The following is a 21,970-nucleotide window of genomic DNA, read 5'->3' on the forward strand; positions in this document are numbered from 1 at the left end:
AAGAATGTGAACTTCTACTGCTGAATAATTCAGTCTTCATCCCTCATTGTAGAACAGTGTGTCAGAAGTTATTAAGAATTCATCATAATAATTCTCATGCAGAGCACTTCAGATTAGAGAAGACTGAGAAGCTTCTAAAATGTAAATACATTTAAAACAAGCTTTAGACAGATGTCAAAGAGTATATTAAGACTTATAATATCTATCAAAGAATAAAGATCTCACAGTATAAGTAATACAGTGAGTTGATATCACTGTCTGTTTCAAAGAGCTCATGACAGAATCTCTCAATGAATTTCATAGTTAACCTGCTGAAGTCAACAAGAGTCAAAGAATATGACTTAATTTTAATCATTATTGACTGCTTTATAAAGATGATCAGATATATTTCTATTCATAAAAAGATTAAAGTCTCTGAATTAACTGACCTGTTTTTAGATATCATTATTCATAATCACAGTGCTCTGAAATTATTAATAATAGATTAAGAATCTCTCTTCATTAGCAAATACTGATCAGCTTTTTACTATTATCTTATAATAAGATATTTTCTCAGTACTGCATTTCATCTGCAGACAGATGATCAGACTGAATACTAGAATTAAATACTAAAACAGTATCTTCAAGTATTCTATTTATATTATTAGAATGATTGACTCAAACATCTTCTAATCACTGAATTTATATATAATAATGTAAAGAATACAATCTTAAAGATATTTTCTTTCTATGCTTATTATAAATACAATTCTTCATTACTCAGTGATATTGCAGACAATGTTTCAAACAGAGAGATAGATAGTCAGAATATTGAATAGATACAGAAAATAGAGTATTTCTCAGTATTAGAAGTAAAAGTGAGATTGAAACTTTTAAATAAAATTTATAAGAAAACAGTGAAAAGTATTCATCATGCTCAGAAGTAGTAGATAAAATACTATAAGTAAAAACATCTTTCAATGAAGTTCTTAATAGAGAATTAAATACTACTTTCAGCAAAGAATATCAAGATAATAAGATTATATAAGAAGCTTAGTAAGTAGTGACTAGAATCTTTCTCAGTAATAAAAGTAATAGATAAGTAGATATATAAGTTGACATTACTCACAGAATTGAAATCAATTTATTCTATTTTTCACATTTTCTATTTAACACTCTATAAGCAATACTCTGAAGTGAAGTCATCTCAGTTAAATAATATTGAGATTAAGAGTGATACTGAATATCTTATGAAGAAAATATTGAATAAGTGAATATATTACAGTAAGCTTTAATATATTATTAAATAAGAAGATTATTCATTATCAGAGAATTTATAGAAATCATTTAAGTATTTGAAAAATACTGAGAAAGAGATTGCAAGCTATGAGACAGCTAGTAGAGATTACTTCATTACATATCAGAGATATTAAGTAAGAAATACTGCTTGAGACTTCTCATTTTTCTCAAAGAGTTTTTTAGAAATAATCTTATAATAATGAGCTAGTATCTTATAGACTCTGTAGCACTCTTCTTCTATTTTCTCTTAAAGAGTTTTTTAGAAGTTTAATGAGACTACACAAGTGTAAAATTTCTAAAGCAGTTAATAAGAAAAGAAAGAGATATTTAAAATCAATAAAAAAAATTGATATTATTAACTTACAGACTACTGCTATTCTAATGAGGCTGCAGTCTATTGAAAAAGTAAAAAGAGAGAATTTCAGAGTCTACTCATCAATAATCACACTCTTATCAAACTCATTCTTCATTATTGAAGTCTTCAGTATCAGTATCTTTATCTGCTGAGAAGTTAGCACTGTAGTATTATAGAGAAGCATACTGCAGAAGAGTATAAGAGATACTGAAAGTGTTAACTTATTAACTTATAAAGTATCTCAGTTATCTGTTTTAACTGAAGTGAGATTCTCTTTAATCACTAATTGATCTCTGCAGTGCTTTTAACAGCAGTACTGACTGATCTCTTCTTAAGATCAGTCATTCTGAGATATTTTTTCATCTCAGAGATTCACACTTTCATCTTCTTTTAGAGATAAGTAAGAAGAATCTTCTCAGTCTTGATAGAATCTGTTAACACTTAAAGCTCTGAGACTCTCACTCTGTACTGCTTAAGTATCTAGACTTTTTATCAGAGCTGATATAATATCTTTCTATGAGATAATACTTACAGAGAGACAGAAGTTATTATTACAGATATAATAAAAATAACAGAAGTAAGAGAAGAAGTAAGTGTATAAAATCTTCTTCTTCTTCAGCTGCTTAGTGCAGTGTAGATAAGTAGTAGTATCAGTCAGAGACTGCATCAGAGTCTCTTCACAGAGAGAAGACAAAGAAACTGTAGAACTCTGTGAACTCAACTCAGCAGCATTCTGAGCAGAACTCAGATATGTCATAAATAGACTGATCATGTAACTGTGTCTGAAACCAGAATCAAACTTTACAGTTATCATGTTATCTAAAAGCATTACTTCTGATCATGGTTTGTGTTCATTATATTGATTTCAAATCCTGTTATTTCAAATATTAAAGGTCTCAGATTCACTTTTTAAATAAAAATCTAGTCTCAGATAAAGAATATGTTTGAATTCTTAGTCACATTTTTATTCTGATTTCATTATTGAAAATGATACTAAATGAAATCATGAAATCATTTCTCACTTACATAATATCATAACATAGTACTCATTTGTTGAAAATTCAACAGAGAGTGTTATCAAATATTATTACTTTTCTAAATACAGATCATAATTAATATCATTTTAATTAAAAAAAAATGTAAAATACAAAAAATAATAACAAAATAAAAAACAAAACAATAAGAAAAAATCACAACAAAAAAAAAAAAAAAAAAAGAAAAAGAAAAAAAGAAGAGAAAGAAAAAAAGAGACAGAAAGAGAAAGAAAAATAAAAAAAATAAAAGAAAAAGAAAAAAATAAAAAATAAAAATAAAAAAAAATCAAGATTGCAGAGCTGCAGTATTCTTAAAATACTTACTTCTCAGAGTCTTTATAATGTTTATTATCAATTATATATCTCTCACAGTGAGAGTAACACAGTTACAATGAGTCATTATCTTAATATTATCTAATAAATAATCAGTATATATCTATATAAATGTGAATAATTAGAAAACATACACTTAAAAAGTGTGATCAGAGTGAACTCTGCTGTCACATAAATAATATTAAGAACAGAACACTGAAATCAATGATTTCTTTCATTGATTTCATGAATAAGATGTGTAAAGATAATCTTGAGAAATATAAGATCTTCTAACTTCTGATAGAAATGAATCTCATGAAGAGACTCTATTTTCATCATATCAGAGACTGAGTGTTATTAAAAAGTGTTACTTTAATACATATATACTTACTGCAGTGATTCACTCTCTGTATATGTAACTGAGAGTTATAACTTTTTCACACTGCACAGCTCTCTCTGAGATGCTGCTGCTGATTTGCAACTTACATAGTCTCTCAGTTCAGCATGTGCTGTGTATATACAGCTCTATGTGCTGAGACTGTGTTGATCATTATAACCTGATATAATACTCACTTTTCACAGATCATGTTTCATTTAATTGAGAGAGAAGAGGAACACAACTGCTGTTTTATTTAAGAGAAAGTGAGTAATTGAATCTGTAGAAGATAATTTAATTTCTTCTATATTTGAAATTTAATTAGTCTATACTCTTTAATTTGAGTGTTTCTGAGAGTGTTTTAATAGTTTTCATACCAGCTTGAAATTAGTGATTGATTGAAGAAGAGAAAAGAGAGAAGAAAGAAATGAGAATAACTTATCTTTATAATATGAAAACAGAGAATTACTGCAATTATTTACTCTAGTAACAAAGATCTGTTTTCTGCATGTATCTCTGATACAGATTATATGATAACTGTATATAAAGAATATCAACAGTGTATATATTAAATGAAAATGATATTACTATGCAACACTGTAGCTGTTTCTGTACATCACTGAAAGCTATTAATATTTTCTTTAAGTCTCTTTATATTTGATAAGTCAGTAATATATTTCAATACACTCTTTCTTTTATTATTATTATTATCATCATCATTATTATTATTATTATCACTATTACTATCACTATTATCATTATCATCATTATTATCATCATCATCATTATTATTATTATTATTATTATTATATTATTTCTGACCGCCTCTTCTGCCTTTATCTCTCTTTAATACTCACTGAAATTAATTATGTTATCTCTCTTCAAATATTCTGCGGTTCTGCGGATCATTAAGGCGCGTGAGCACTGTCACAGATTGAAGAGAGAGAAGAAGAAGACATTCAAGTAAGAGAAGACAGATTGTAAAACATATTATAATGTCTTGAAGAGGCTTTGTAAGAGAGTAGAATAATAATAATTTTAAGTAACACTTCTGATAGATTTAGACTGAACTAAGTATAGAAATAATGTAAATAATATTATCTATGAGAGATTGAAGAAGAAGACAGTGAAGAGTCTTATATAGTAGCAGTGAAATCAGAAGAAGTTCTGAGAATAATTTAAGATTAAGATAAAGAGAGAGAGAGAGAAGAAGAGTGTTACTGTAAATAAGTAATGATAGAAGAAGATTGAGAGAGTATTGAAGTAAGAGATAAAGAAGTTAAAACTGATAAGTTTTTTATTTATTAAGAGATAATAATTTTTGATAATACTTCTGTTCTCTAATTAATTAGCAGAAGCTGATAGAGAAGAAGAGAATTGAGGTCTTATTCAGGTCTTGAATACACTTCATAATTCAGAACATTGAGAAGACAGCTCTACTCTCTAAGCATGTCAATCTGCTTACTGCTGAGATGGAACCTGAGACAGCAGATCAGGAAATACAGGATTTTAAAGCACAGGTTGATCTGACTGAGAGAAAGCAGTAGAAACTCTTCTCTGAGAAGACAGCAGAGAGAGATTTTAAGATGATTATTATCTCAGATAAGGAGAAGAAGAAGAAGAAGAAGAATAAGAAGTGAATTATAAAGAATGATAAGAAAAATAAGAAAGAGAAGAAAGATAATAAGTAGAAAAAGTTTTTTTCTTTTTATATTAGTTAGTTATAAGTTCATAATTATTAATAATTGAAATTAATTTTAAGTTTTTAAAAATTATTGTACAAGTTGTAATCAAGTCAGGAACAATATATATATATATATATATATTTAACTATCATGATTCACAAATCACTATAATGTATAAGTATCAACATTTTTTCAATATTGATATTCATAATATTAATATATTTTTAATAATATTATCTGATAATACAATTTAGTAACACTCTCTTTTACAATATTAATATATTTCAAGAAATATAACAGAGATTAATCAAGATTGTTTATTTACTTTTATACATTGATAATATTCAATCTGAGTTAGTACTAAAATTATAACTAAGCTAAGAAATAAGATTATTTTCTCTTATATTAATTCTTCTTACACACATCAGTGATCAGTTATTGAAAATAAATTATTATCTTTCTCAAATTATTATTATATCTTCTAAATCTACTTCTTTCACTTCTTTTACTTCTATTGAAGATTTATAAACTCTTTAAGAAATCACTGTGAATCACAAAGTCTATATTATTTACAATTCAACACAGAATACTCTCTATTAATTATAATGAATAATCACTTCATTCTTCACATCTGATTTCAGGTCATGAAATTTATGAAAAACTCAACATAAATATCAAGATAAACTATAGAATAATTATCAATAGATTATATTACAGATTACTGAAGAGTTATCTCTCTACTACAATCACTGTAACTTCATTCAGAAACATTTATTATAAACTGATTATAACTCTGAAGAAATTTTCTGATATCTGAAGTCATCAGAATGCAGATAATAAAAGAAAAATAATCAGAAAATTACTACTAAGCTAATAAGTTACTCTATTAGATAATAATTTTTGATAATACTAACTTTCTAATTTGAAGAAAATCATGTAAAAATAACTCTGTATCAGTACTCTGATTTCATAACTCTCATCTGATAACTTCTGTGAATAATTACTTTATATATGTATATCTCTGAATCTTTCTCTTTGATTAATTGAAAACCTCAAATTCTGAACACTTCTTTAAATGCTTAATTTAAATCTTCATATTCTACATCAATTCTGTCTTCAGTTCAACATTGAGACACACTACAAAGTCAATATACAATATCTAGAATCAGAGTTGAAGAATTATCAAAGAGTGTCTCTTACAGTGAATGCATGAACTAGTACAAATAATCTTACATTTATAAGAGTTATATGTTATTATATTGATAAGAACTGAACTTATCAAGAGATATTAATTGAATTTGAATCATCAATCAGTAGTCATACTGAGAATTATATAATAGAGATATTAATGACTGTGATTAAAAATGACTATTGAGATATTAGTCTCAGTCTTCTTATAATTACAACTGATAATACTGTGAATAACTACACTATAGTGAAGAGCTTGAAGCAAAAATTGACTTTGCATTTCTGAAATAATAAACAAGGTTATATTCTCTGCATTACTCATGTGGTTCAACTTGTGATATAAATACTGATAAAGAATCTTAACATTGAGATGAAGAATAATGAGATGACTGATTCTTGAGATAAGAATAAGATGAAAGTGATTACTCAAGTAACTTTTACATTCACTTTGCAAAAGATAATATTTTTTAATAACACTTTTTAATATTGCTTTTTGATAATGCTTTTTAATAATACTACTGTTAATTTTGAATAGATTGACTAATAATTTAAATATCATAGATTTGAAACATTACTAATGTGATTTATATCTCTTCTAAATAATAATAACAATTTTATAATATTCAATAAATAAACAAATCAGTCACATCACTGAATATAATACAGAATATTAGAATACAGTGAAGTTCAATATATAAGCTAACTATTCAGACTCTTTAATTATATCAGATAATTGATTATTAAGTGCAATACTCTGATTAGAAAAAGATTCAGATATTAAAACTTTCTGATATGAAGTGAACTCAGTTGAAATATATGATTAATTTACTGTTTCAGTTTTATAAGATAATAAAGACAGTCTCAATCACTTATATATCAATGCTGTAGTCAGTCTGATGAGTGTATAACAGTTTATTTACTTATCTTAAGAAGCAGTTGAATCACTTAAAAAGAAATTCAGTCTGAGATAATACTATAGTGCAGGCTATTGTTACTGCAAGGAATAAACTGATATATTACTACAGTAAAATGATATAATCTTTTACAGAGTACTATACTGTAGCAGCTCTACTAGATTTCTTCTGTTAAGTTAATATCTACACTTCTCAAGATTGAACAGAGAAGAAATGAGACTCATATATTAAATTAGCCTGAGACTACTACAATGTCAACTATTAGAGATTTGAATAAGCAGATGTTTAAGATATGAAGACAGTGAAATATAATTCTCTAGTAAGTAACAATCTTTAATAATACTTCATATCATATAGAATTATAATACTAACTTCAAAACAGAACTTATATACATTGATTATAACTGAAAATCAGGCAAAACTATATACTTATAAAACTGAATTTAATCACTATCTTCAAGATAATCTGATAAATTTACACATCAAATCAATTCTAGAGTTATAAAAAATTGTTGAGAGTATATATTCAACTGTTGCACTGATGATATGTGATATTCTGACAATTTCATTAACAGAGATGAGAATAAAGTGAAAGTTTAACTTAAGTTGAGATATTTATCACTATTATTAGAGACAATTACAAGAAGAAATAATCAAGAAACTCATGATTATAAAACATAGAATTATCAAACAGTTTAATACCTCTGATCACAGTATATCAGAGAAGTGTAGTTTTCATGAGAAAGTAAAGAATAAACTTACATAAGAATGTATTTAGTTATTTCATAAGTGTTATTAATAATCATTATCAAATTCTGATTATATAAGTAATCACTGAATAAACTGAATGAGACTGATTTTAATCTTCAGTCTCAGTCTTATTCTGATTTTGAAAGAATAATCATCTTTCACAGTTTATTCTGAAAAATTACTCTCATTTCACTGTTCTTGAATTAAATCTGATCATTTTTTACATCATTTCTCTCAGAAATGATTCATTTTCAGATTTTTTTGAGACTTGGTCCTGATGAGACTCACGTCAAGAAATGTATGAGATCAGATCAAATGAAACCAAATGTGAAATTCATGGTCCCAGCGGCCAGTCTAGTCACAGAAGAGAAACTACAGATTGAGCTTTTCAGAGTCACTATCTCTGAAATCAAACTCTCTCTGAAGTTCTCTCTGAATGATCACATAGAGTCATATATCACTATATTGATTAAGAGAAGAGGCAGTGTTACAACAGTGATGAGAGAGTCAGAGAATGAACTGAACACAGATGAACTAACTGACAGAAGAAATGATATCTCACTGCAAGACGCGGCTACTACTGCCGCGGCTGCAAGAGATGCAGAAGAAGGAGAAGATGTGACAATGAGAGTAATGCTTTCACAGCTCATTGACATCACTGTCTCTGTCTTAATCTGACTTTCTTGACAGTCACGGAGGCCGCAGCTGCATCATAAAGACATTTACTCACTAGAAAATATCAGAATAAGCTCTTTATTATTCTTCAAGAACAATACTCTCATGCACTCACTGTTGCAATTGAGAGAAAAGAGAAAGAAAAATATTTCATGAGAGAGAGAATCTTTTCAAAAAATCCTGTCATCACTATTAGCTTTGTCTCTAAAACACATCACTTTTACAGAGAATTTCATATATAAGATGAAATATGATGAGAGATCTGCAAGTCACTTATTAACTACATTTTTCATATTTTAAATTAATATATAAAGAACTCACTTATCATGTATTTAATTTGAATAAAGATGAGCAAAGAAAGATTTATGTAGTTAGTAGAAAAACTCATCTATTTCTTTGTATCATGTGCAGTATATACACTATCAATCAGTTAGCAACTATTACTATATAACAAAGATAATTTCTAATTTAATAATCTTGAGAGTATAGAGACTATGCTTTTAAAGAGAAGAATATTATCATGCTTCTAACTGTGTCAAGACTCTGTTACAGTTTCACATAGCTTATTACTTTTATATGAATGATTTCATTCATTCTGCAGACTATCTGAACTGGTTTTCAATCACTCTATAACATTATTTGAATATATTATAGAAAGATCTGATTAATAAATATAAGAACCTCACTTCTATATAAGATTAGCAGATTACTCTTTCTTGATAATGAGATGCTGCTGAGGTATTACTTCAGCTATTCTTACTTATGAAATAAGAGAAGAGTATTCACTTATTATCTATATAAAATAGCTAGATGCTGACTTCTTATTAAAGAAGTCAGTGATTTGTTTTTCTTCTACTGAAATATATATAAGAGTTACTGCATGTCTTATACAATCTTCTTAGTATACTAAGTATTATATCTGTAATATTCTCATAATAACTCTGTAGTCTACAAGCTCACTATTTAAGCAAGATAGTTAAGCTCACTTATATAGCTTTTAAAACAACTATCTCTACATGACACCGCTGACTAGTCACTACTTCAGTTCCGTCACATTACAGATGTGAAAAATGTAGTTAATAAGTGACTTACAGATCTCTTATCATATTCTGTTCTATATATGAAATTCTCTGTAAAAGTGATGTATTTTAAAGACAAAGCTAACAGTAGTGACAGAATTTTTCAAAAAGATTCTCTCTCTTATAACACATTTTTCTTCCTCTCTCTCTTAATTATAATAGTGAGTGTATGAGAGTATCATTCTTGAAGAATAATAAAGAGCTTATTCTGATATTTTCTAGTGAATAAACATCTTTGTGATACAGCTGCAGTCTCTGTGACTGTTAAGAAAGCTTGATTGAAGATGAAGATAGCAGTGTTAATAAACTGCAGAAGTATTACTTTCATTATCATATCTCTCTCTTCTTCTTCTTCTTCTGCTTCTCTTGCAGTTATGATAGTAGTCACTGTGTCTTGCAGTGAGATATCATCTCTTCTGTCAGTTAATTCATCTATATTCAGTTCTTTCTCTGCTCTCTTTATTACTGTTGTAATACTGTCTTCTCTCTCAGTTAATATAGTAGTATATAACTCTGTGTGATTATTCAGAGAGAAATCTGAAGAGAGCTTGATTTCAGAGACAGTGACTCTGAGAAGCTCAATCTGTAGTTCTTCTCTCATAGCACATCTGAGCTCTGCTCAGAATACTGCTGAGTTGAGTTTACAGAGTTCTGCAGTTTCTTCATCTTCTCTCTATGAGAAGGCTTCAGTGTAGTCTCTGATCAGTACTACTACTTATCTGCACTACACTAAGCAGCTGAAGAAGAAGAGAATCTTATATACTTACTTCTTCTCTTACTTCTGTTATTTCTGTTATATCTGTAATAATAACTTCTATCATTCTATAAGTATTATCTACTCTATAAGAAGATATCATGTTAACTCTGATAAGAAGCTCAGATATTTAAGCAGTACAGAGCAAGAATCTTAAAGCTTTAAGTATTAATAGATTTCATTAAGACTGAGAAGATCTCTCTTACTCATCTGTAAAAGAAGATGAAAGTATGAATTTCTGAGATGAAAAAATATCTCAGAATGACTGATCTTAAGAAAAGATCAGTCAGTGCTGTTATTGAAAGTATTACAGAGATTAATTACTGATTGAAGAGAATCTCAGTTCAGTTGAAGTAGATGACTGAGATGCTTTATAAGTTGATAAGTTAATATTTTCAGTATCTCTTATACTCTTCTACAGCATACTTCTCTACAGTACTGTAGTACTAACTTCTCAGCAGATAAAGATATCAGTGCTGATGACTTTAACAGAAAAGAATAAGTTTGATAAGAGTGTAATTGTTAATAAGTAAACTCTGATCTCTCTTTTTTCACTTTTTCAGTGAGCTGCAGCTCTATTAGAATAGCAGTGATCTGTGAGTTAATAATATTAATCTTTATTAATTTCAAATATCTCTTTCTTTTCTTATTAACTGCTTCAGAAATTTTACACTTGTGTAGTCTCATTAAACTTCTAAAAAACCCTTTAAGAGAAAATAGAAGAAGAGTGCTACAGAGCTCATAAGACACTGACTCATCATCATAAGATTATCTCTAAAAAAAAACTCTTTGAGAAAAAATAAGAAGTCTCAAGTAGTATTTCTTACTCAATATCTTCAGTGTGTAATGAGACAGTCTCTACTAGCTGTCTCATAGCTTACAATCTCTTTCTCAGCATTTTTCAAATGTTTAAGCAGTTCTCATAAATTCTCTGATAATGAATAATCTTCTTATTTAATAAGATATTAAAGCTTATTATAATATATTCACTTATTTAATATTTTCTTCATAAGATATTCAGTATTACTCTCAATCTTGATATCATTTAACTGAGACAGCTTCATCTCAGAGCATTGCTTATAGAGCTTTAAATAGAAAATATGAAAAATAGAATGAATTGATTTCAATTCTATAAGTAATTTCAACTCATATATCTGCTTACTTATTACTCTTATTACTGAGAAAGATTCTAGTCATCACTAACTGAGCTTCTTACACAGTCTTATTATCTTGATATTCTTTGCTAAAAGTAGCACTTAATTCTCTATCAAGAACTTCATTGAAAGATGTTTTTAATTATAGTATTTTATCTATCACTTCTGAGTATAATGAATACTTTTCACTGTCTTCTCATGAATTTTATTTAAAAGTTTTAATCTCACTTTTACTTTTAATACTGAGAAATACTCTGTTCTCTATATCTATTCAACATTCTGACTGTCTATTTCTCTCTTTAAAATGTTATCTATGATGTCACTGAGTAATAAAGAATTATATTTATAATAAGTATAAAAAGAAGATATCTTTAAGATTGTATTCTTTGTATTATTATATACAAATTCAGTGATTAGAAGATGTTTAAGTCAATCATTCTAATAATATAAATAGAATGCTTAAAAATGCTGTTCTAGTGTCTGATTCTGATATTCAGTCTGATTATCTGTCTGCAGATAAAAAGTAGTACTGAGAAGATATCTTATTATAAAATAATAGTAAAAAGCTGATCAGTATTTGCTGATAAAGAGAGATTCTTAATCTATTATTAATAATTTCAGAGTACTGTGATTATAAATAATAATATCTAAAAATAGATCAGTCAATTCAGAGGCTTTAATCTTTTTATAAGTAGAAATATATTTAATTATCTTTATAAAATAGTTAATAATAATCAAAATTGAGTTATATTCTTTAACTCTTGCTGACTTCAGCAGATCAACTATGAAATTCATTAATAGATTCTATTATAAGCTTTTTGAAACAGGCAGTGATATTAACTCACTGTATTACTTATACTGCAGAATCTTTATTCTTTAACAGATATTATAAGTTTTAATATACTCTTTCATATCTGTCTGAAGCTTGTCTTAAATATATTTATATTTTAGAAGCTTCTCAGTCTTCTCTAATCTGAAGTGCTTCATATAAGAATCATTATACTGAATTCTTAATAAGTTCTGACACATTACTCTGCTATAAGAGATGAAGACTGAATTATTCAGTAGTAGAAGTTCATATTCTTCTAGTTATCAGTAACATGATTTCTTAGCAGTATTATTCTACTCAGAGTCTATCTCTTTCAAGTTTAAACTGAATTCTTTCTTCTTTAACTTCTGAATTTAAGCTACAGTAGAGACATCTCTCTTCTATAACTTATTAATAAATTTCAAAAGTAGTTGAGTTGAAAGATTGTAGACTGTTTCATTCTTTGTCAATTTAATAATTGTAAGATATAATATAAGAAGCTCATGATCTTCAGTATCAGTTCTCTGTAAGAATCTGAGTTTTCTTTCATCTTCTATACTAAGTTATGCAGCTGTCTTATCAGCATCATTCTCAAGCTTTAGAGAACTTTAACTCTCTGCAGTCAGCTTCTTTTGCAGTGATAACAGAGATTCTTTTATAGAATTCTTCTCTGCATTAATAATATTATAATCAGGCTGTTTAGACAGTATATTAGTGAGATTAAGCTGATCTGAATAGTATCAGATATAGAAATTATACTTTAAAAGCAGCTTCACTCATCTGGCTTAATATGCTGTTAAGCTCTTTGTTATCAAGAAGTAATGCAGATTTGTATAATCAGTGAGAACTTACACTGAGTACTTACTACTCTGAAGATAATATCATCAGATTTTAAAGAATTTGATAATTACTAATATCTTCTAATTATAAGTATTATATCTTCTCTGCATGAGTGATAACTTCTTGAAGAAGAAGATCACTGATCTCTATTCACAGTGTTTTATAGACTCTGTGAAAAAGTCTTCTCTCACAGATAATTCATTGTCTGTATTCTCAGAGATGATTATTCTCTGATTCTTTTAATATTGAAAGATCTTCAATGTCAACTGTGAAAAGATTTCACAGATCTCATTCTCAGATGCATCAGTCTCAAACTGACTGAGTAGATCAGAGTTAAAGTGATTCAGTATTATAACATCTGTAAAAGCTTGTTTCAATTTTATAAACATCTGTACAGTGTCTTGAATGAGAGTAAATAATTTTATTTTTCTGTCTTTCACACTTCTCTTTAATAGATCTGTAAGAGAGGCAGTAATCTGTGAATATATATAGATGAATTGTCTGTAGAAATTTATAAATTTTAGAAATATCTGCATTTTATAGTATGTCTGTGACACTGATCAGTTCTTAATAATGAAGACTCAGCTTCTATTCATTGAAATGCTATTCATCTTAATAATATAATCTAAGAAATCAATCTCCTGCATGTAGAACAAGCATTTTTCAGTGTTTATATAGAGTTGATACTGTCTCAAGCAACTCAATACTTCTCAAACATGAGTATCATATTCTTTCTTCATTTTTAAGAAGATTAGAATGTTATTCAGATATACTATGCAGAAGACATTAACAAGACCTCACAGTGTCTCATTTATATAGGTCTGAAAAATGACTGAAGTATTACAAAGATCAAAAGATAAAACAAGATATTCAAAATTGCTATACTTGATATAAAAACCTGTTTTTTAAATATTATCTTCATTAACTCTGATTCTATAATAGATATTCTGTATATTAATCTTTGAGAATATTTTTGCTTCAGATAATTGATTAATCATCTCATTAATTAACAGTAATAAATAGTGATTCTTAATCATCATCTTATTAAGATCTCTGTAGTCTATACATAGATATAGTCTATTATTCTTCTTAAGTACAAAGAGTATAGATATCTCTGTCACACTCTTTGATAAATATATTTAGTTCTTTGATTGCACTTTCTCAAGATATTTGCATAGAACATTTAATTTCTTTATAGATAAGTTGTAAAGAGATCTGTACAGTGTTATTACACTATCTTCAAGATAAATCTTATATTGTATCTTGATATTAGAAAACTTTACTACTTGTCTTTCTGAAAAGACATTCTTATAATCTGTAAAGAGATATTATATATATCTGTCTTCAATAATGAATACTGCTGCTAATCTTGCAGTGAGAGTGATGACTTCTCTATCTATTTTCAAGTCTCAGTTATCTGCTACATAGTATATTGACTCTATCTTTTTCTCAAGATTCTTTTATGAAACTCTTCAGATTTCTCTATTACTGTCTCTTTATTAGTGAGGTGATATCATCACATCTGAGTAACTCAGTTAATAAGAGAATTGTTTTTTCTCAATCATAGAAGATCTAGAATAATGTTCTCATCTATAATATTAACTGTATGAAGAAGCAGACTGCTCTTCTTAAAGATTTCTTCTAAGTCTGTGATCACACATTTCACTTGAATTATATTAAAACAGTGATATTTTATTTTATCAGTAAATTTCACATAATCTGATAAGTCTATCTTTTTTCAATTCTTTATCAAAGAAAAGAAATAGAATATGAAGTTAGTATCTACTCTAAAGTCAAGTAGACATCTCACTGATATCTTCTTATTCAGAGTATTCATTATAATTATAATATAAACTTAGAGATGTGAGAATTATTAATTCTTTATTTCTTTCTCTTCTTTATCTTCTATGAATATATTTATCAGAAGAGAAGTTAACTTTAAGAAGATATCTTCTTAATTTCTTTTCTTCTTCAGCTTCTTACAATCACTGATATAGTGATTATCAGCTCTGCAGTTGAAACAGAGATCTTTATCAAATCTTTTTTAATATTTCTTCACAGTGAGTGAAGAATCAGAATACTTAAAATTCTTCTTTACTTTCTTTGCACTGAAGCTGTCACAGCACTGTTTAAATTCTATTATTAATTACTTAGAAGAGATCTTATTAGTCTTTTTCTCAGAGAATTGATTATTCAAATAGATTCAGAAAGTCAGGTTAACAAGCTCAGTATAATTGATTAATGAACTCTGATACTGTGATATTATTATTCACATCTTATGAGTCAGCTTTATAAGATAAAGCTGTGTTTTTAATTACTTTAAATCATTGATTAATTTCTCTCAATATTCTTCAAATCTTGCATTGAAATCAGAAGAATTCTCATTATCTTACTAAAATAATAAGTTGAACTGCTGTACTGCTATGAAGCTGTAATTACAGTGATCTTTAATTTAATTCAGTAAAAAGTTCTTGAATTCTTTCTAAGTTATAACAGTATTGATACACTCAAGCTTTCTCTTCTTAATAACTCAAGTAGTCACAGAGATATCTTTAAGAAGATTGACAGTGTATATTACTTATATCTCATGAGTATTATACTAGCTCAGATTAAGGTGAAATTTCTGTTTAAAAGTATGAGTAAAGCTGTGAAATTCAGACAATGTGTTTTTCTTATATCTCAGAGAATCTCTGATCTTAATCTCTCTATCTTTATAATAGATGTAGATGTGTAGAGGCTGTAGTAATAACAGAGTGATTAAAGAGCTTATATTAAAATATACAGCAGATTCAGAAATCTCAGATTTCTGTCAGAGTAGAGATATATACACTCTAGAAGATAATATAGTATTTCTTTCAGAGAGTGAGATCAGATCAGTCTCAGTACAGATACATGAGATTATATCAGTCTATTAAAGCCTAACTGATTCAAACTTATAATTAGATCAAGTGATTTAAATTGTAATATAACAGAACTGAAGTAGTGACTAGTTAGTGATATTATATAGAGATAGTTGTTTAAGAAGCTGTATAAGTGAGCTTAACTATCTTGCTTAAATAGCAAGTTTATAGGCTACAGGGTTATTACAAGAATATCACAGATATAATACTTAGTATACTAAGAAGATTGTATGAGATACACAGTAACTCTTATATATATTTCAGTAGAAGAAAAATGAATCACTGACTTCTTTGATAAGAAGTCAGCATCTAGCTATTCTATATAGATAATAAGCAGATACTCTTCTCTCATTTTATAAGTAAGAATAGCTGAAGTGATATCTCAGCAGTATCTCACTACTAAGAAAGAGTAATTTACTGACCTTGTATAGAAGTGAGGTTCTTATATTTATTAATCAGATCTTTCTATGATATATCTGAATGATATTATAGAGTGATTGAAAACTGATTCAGATAAAATGAAATCATCCGCATGAAAGCAATGAGCTGTGTGAAACCGCAACAGAGTCTTGACGCGGCCAGAAGCGTGACACTAGCAGTCAGAACTCAATGACAGATGCACTCTCATAATGAGAATAAGATATACTGTCTGATGTAATAGACATACACTGAATGAATTAAGAATATCAGGTCTTAAATCTGAAGATATTAGTTAATTACAATAAGATTACTTATAATACTATATATACTACTCTGATTAGAACACTCTCTCTTTAAACTAATACTGATATCTTCACTTCTTCTACACTGAATAAACTGTGGTATACAGCAGCTCAGACTGATAAACTTCTTCAAATTCTCACTGAAGTAGTATAATAAGAAGTGTCTCAATTTTCTTCAGAATTATATATAAAGACTGACATCTTAGAATGTTCAATAGATAATAGTAATACTCTATGATTTTATAAATAATGCTGAGTCTCTCACTTTAAACTCTTACATACTCAGATAATGTAAGAGATGTATAATTCATATATAATTAATTATTCAGACTGTGAATAACTGTACTGAATAATCTCTTGAGAATTCTACTGATCTGAGATATTAAATAGTATCAGATATTTTATTTAAAACTATAACTATTATTCTTCTATTATCTTATGAAAGAATTGTAGAAAAGATCTGCTGAAACTGCTTAATATTTCTGATAGAGTCTGATAAAATATGATAATTAACTTTACTATTAATCTCTCTCAGAGTAAGAGTTGTAGAAACATGCTGATTATTATAAACTAATTAAGCAAAGATATAATATTAAAATCTTATAATAAGATGAATATTATTATTATTATTATTATTCTTTAATTATAGATGTATGCAGTCAGAGACTATAATATCTATCTAAGAACTTTTAGTTCTCAGAGTTTTTCCTATATCTGTAAAGTTAACTATTATACATTCATCAATTTCAGATATGCAAAATCAGAAAATTTCAGCTCAGAATATAAAAACTGTTTATAAATTACAGTATTTTAACATCTTCTGATACTTTGAAATCATTTGATAATATCATGATAAAAGAAAAGAGAACACAGTCTTAAAGATAGACATATTAAAAGAAATAGAAAGAAATTGAAAGAAAAAGATAAAGTAAAGAGAGTTATAGAACAAGATCTCTGCAGTTTACATTTTAAGCTATATACATATTTTAACACTCTATATAACTGATCACTGTCTCTATTCTCTCAGATCTGCTTCAGAGATTATCATTCTCTTTAAAGAGTTATCACTCAGCTAGCTTCTGTAACTAGCTTATTTATAAGTGAGATTCTCACTAAGAATAATATCAGAGCTACTTAATTCTAGTTAAGTCTCTAATCTTTCAGCTGTTAATCTCAGCATTTCAGCCTATCAATTGACTGTCACAGTCTTGCTTACACTAATCATCTATTAAGAGTATCTAGATCTTATCTCATCTAGGTTCTTACTAGACTCAGAGTGTTCTAATCAGATAGTTTTTAAATCTCATTCTCTGAAAGTAAGTATCTAGAGTGAGAGAAATGAGATCTGATCAGTTAAGCTTGATAATAATTTACTATTCTGCAGATACTCTAGATCTCAATCACTCTAGTACTGATTTAACTTGAAGTGTCTGAAGAGCTGTTAACTCTAAGATCAGTGAGAATTAGTGTCTGAGAACTTCTGAGATAAATATCTTAAGCTTGATAATAATTTGCTATAGTGCACTCAGAGGTCTCTGATACTGTTTTATAACTTAACAGTGGAAGCTGTGATTAAAATGACTCTTGCAGAATTCAAACCTGCTCTCTCTTAGCATTCATTCCCCGGGAGAAAGTCCGTTAATTGAGGCTTTATAATAGTATAGTTAATCACTACGCCACCGGGTCATAAGATAAATACTGAATAAGTCACTGAAGCTTTTCTACAGAGTCTATTCTATTGAATATATGAATTGCTGAGATCTATAGTATTGAATCAGAGCTGTTAATTTATAAGCACTCTCTGAATAAGAATCTGTTAAGTTCTTAAGATTACACACTGTCTATCAACTGTTTATCATCTCAAGACTGATGATATATCAGAACAGATAATTCAGATTATAAAGAATTATCTTTATAAGTTCTGTAATTACTTATAAGATGATTAATATAATCTTCTTCTACATACTGAAGTCACTATCAATGACTGAGATAATATTTTAACAGATGTAAGCCTGTTCTTTCTCACACATAGATATTATATAAAAGTATTAAATCTTCTAGAGATTATACACTTCACACTGAATCTCTGCAGTTCAATTCAGATCACTGATAATATAGTGATAAAGTTCTGAGATATTTGTAACTGAGTAGAAGTCTTTATAATAAGTGCTAAACAGAATTAAGAAGACTGAATTAATATTTACTGAGATTTTACTGAGTAATATAAGATAGAAGATCTGATGTAATTAAATCTTAAGAATATATGAATTATATATTCATTTTATACACTGAATTATCACTATATTAAATATAAAGTGATAAAAGTTCTAGACAGTTATAATTAGACTGACCGTGTGACCGTGTCTGAGATCAGAACCAGATTTTTTGATAGTTTCATTGCCAATTCAACTGATTTTATTACACAGTTTTAACATTAGATAGTAGTCTCATACTGTCTCAGTGAGACTTACTGTCTACTCTTATCACATTTTCCAAATGAAACCATGATTTTCACTTCTCAATTTAAATTATTTTTATTGCTTTAAATGACTTTAAATCTCATTTAAGTGTTATCAAAAAGTGTTACTTTTTAAAAAATTAAAAATAGTCTAAAGAAAACCTTAAAATGTCTAAAAATAGTAACTTTATGCCAAGAATGAGACTAAATGAGACCAAATGAAATCACTTTCTCATTTTTTTCAAGTCATGATTTCATTTTAAGATCTGATATATAGTCACTTTACATGTTTTTTTGATAGTCAGTCCCAGCGGGATTCACACCAAGAAATGTATGAGATCAGATCAAATGAGATCAAATGTGAAATTCATGATCTCAGCAGTCAGTCTAGTTATAATTACTATCTTAACATATTATCAGAAATTTATAATATCTTTCATACAAGCTTACTCTACTATGCTGTCACTGATCTATTCTCTTCTCAACTGACTTTTAATTGACAATTATCAGAGATTATAGAAGAAGACAATGAACTTGAGTAAGAGATTGAAGATATTCTTAATAAGAGATTTCACAGCTGTAGCTAATAATATCTTGTGAAATGAGTTGACTATGATTGTCTAATCTGAACTCTGAGCTCTGTATTATTTAAGACAGCAGCTCTTGACTGATGAGAACTACACACTCACGATTCTATATCACTTCTGAAAATAAGAGATTAATGTGATGAGCTGTATCTGATCAATTATATAGTCTATTCTGTTACACTTCATAGATTTCTACTGTTTTAATTCTCAGTTGCTTCACAGATTTCTAATATTCTAATTCTCAGTCACTGATTCTCAGCTGAAAATCTATGAAATTTCTATTCTTCTGTCTCAAAGCTTTATCATGTACATCTAGACTGGCCGCCGGGACCATGAATTTCACATTTGATTTCATTTAGTCTGGTTCTATACATTTCTTGGCGTGAATCCTGCTGGGACTGGCTATCAAAAAAACAGATAAAGTGACTATATATGAGATCTTAAAATGAAACCATGACTTGAAAAAAATGAGAAAGTGGTCTTATTTGATCTCATTTAGTTTCATTCTTGACATAAAGTTACTATTTTTAGACATTTTAAGGTTTTTTTTAGACTATTTTTAATTTTTTAAAAAGTAACACTTTTTGATAACACTCAAATGAGATTTAAAGTCATTTAAAGTAATAAAAATAATTTAAATTGAGAAGTGGAAATCATGATCTCATTTGAAAAATATGATAAGAGTAGACAGTAAGTCTCACTGAAACAGTATGAAACTACTATCTAATGTTAAAACTGTGTAATGAGATCAGTTGAATTGATAATGAGACTATCAAAAAATCTGGTCCTGGTCCCAGACACAGTCACACAGTCAGTCTATGTACATCACTGTATACATGTATAAATATTTACTCTGATTACTGATTTTCACACTTTCTCTTTCTTTTCTTCTCTAACATTTTTCTCTTTGTTATATAAGATCTATATATTATACTGATTTATTCAGTATAGACCTCTTATAAATAATAATAATAATAATAAAGTATGAAAAACTATACTATATATTATATACTATCTTTATAATACTAAGAATCTGAGTATATTTTATAAGACTCTGAATGATAGCATGAGTAACTTACTGAATACAATATATACACTAATTAAATACACAGATTCTGAGCCCCGGTGGCCGAATGGTTAATGCGGCCACCCGGTAGCGCCTTGGCGTGGGAAACCAGGGCGTGTGAGTTTGAAACCCGCAGAGAATACATTAAATCCAGAACTCAAGCACCTCAGGTTTCTAATAAATACAGAGGTGTACAAATTGCTTCAATAAAATTGCTCTATGTTCCTGGGCTGGGAAGTTATTATCGCATGTATTTAATTGTCACTTCTTTGTATTTCCTATGTTCTTGTTATCTTGATATGGTCTCAACACCTGTATTTCCTCCTGTATAATCAACACTTGGCCTGTATTTAACATCATGCAAGAACTCATCATAAGCTCCGCTTGCATATGAGTATAATGAAAGAATAATAATAATAATAATAACACAGATTCTGACTGAGCTGACTCTCTTAATAATAATTATAAGTTTATATCTGAGTTTATTTTTAAAGTTGTGAGTATTTCTATATTATGATAATTTATCAAGTAATTTTGTATATTTCTCAGCTTAAATAAGACTAAGTATATTACTCTTAGTAAGACAGTGTATAAAATAACATAATTATATAATATAATAATGAATTTAATATTCATTCTGAATAATCTGATTAAAATCTATATTAATAATAAGAGTTTAATTAATCTGATCACTATTAGACTAGCTGCTGAAATTATGAATTTCATATTTAATTTCATTTAATCTGATCTTATACATTTCTTAGCATGAATTTCACTGAGATTAATTATTAAAAAAACATGTAAAGTGACTATTCATCAGATCTCAAAATAAGATCATAACTTAGAAAAAATAAGAAAGTAATTTTATTTAATTTCATTTAGTCTCATTCTTAATATAAAGTTACTATTTTTAGACATTTTAAGGTTTTTTTAGACTATTTTTAACTTTTTAAAAAGTAACACTTTTTAATAACACTTAAATGAGATTTAAAGTCATTTAAAGTAATAAAAATAATTTAAATTAAGAAGTGAAAA

General features: G+C 27.8%; 1 protein-coding gene across 1 annotated transcript; it reads left to right on the forward strand.

Annotated features, from left to right (window-relative positions):
• Window positions 1-8,132: 8,132 nt before the first annotated feature.
• BDCG_16972 (uncharacterized protein) lies at window positions 8,133-8,570 on the forward strand (the record flags this gene model as incomplete). Its single annotated transcript, XM_045426149.1, has 1 exon — window positions 8,133-8,570. One exon carries the CDS (start codon window positions 8,133-8,135, stop codon window positions 8,568-8,570), a length of 438 nt encoding a protein of 145 aa, XP_045280935.1.
• Window positions 8,571-21,970: the final 13,400 nt, after the last annotated feature.

This window comes from Blastomyces dermatitidis (genome assembly GCF_000003525.1).
Source record: "Blastomyces dermatitidis ER-3 genomic scaffold supercont1.4, whole genome shotgun sequence".
Classification (NCBI taxonomy): Eukaryota; Fungi; Ascomycota; class Eurotiomycetes; order Onygenales; family Ajellomycetaceae; genus Blastomyces; species Blastomyces dermatitidis.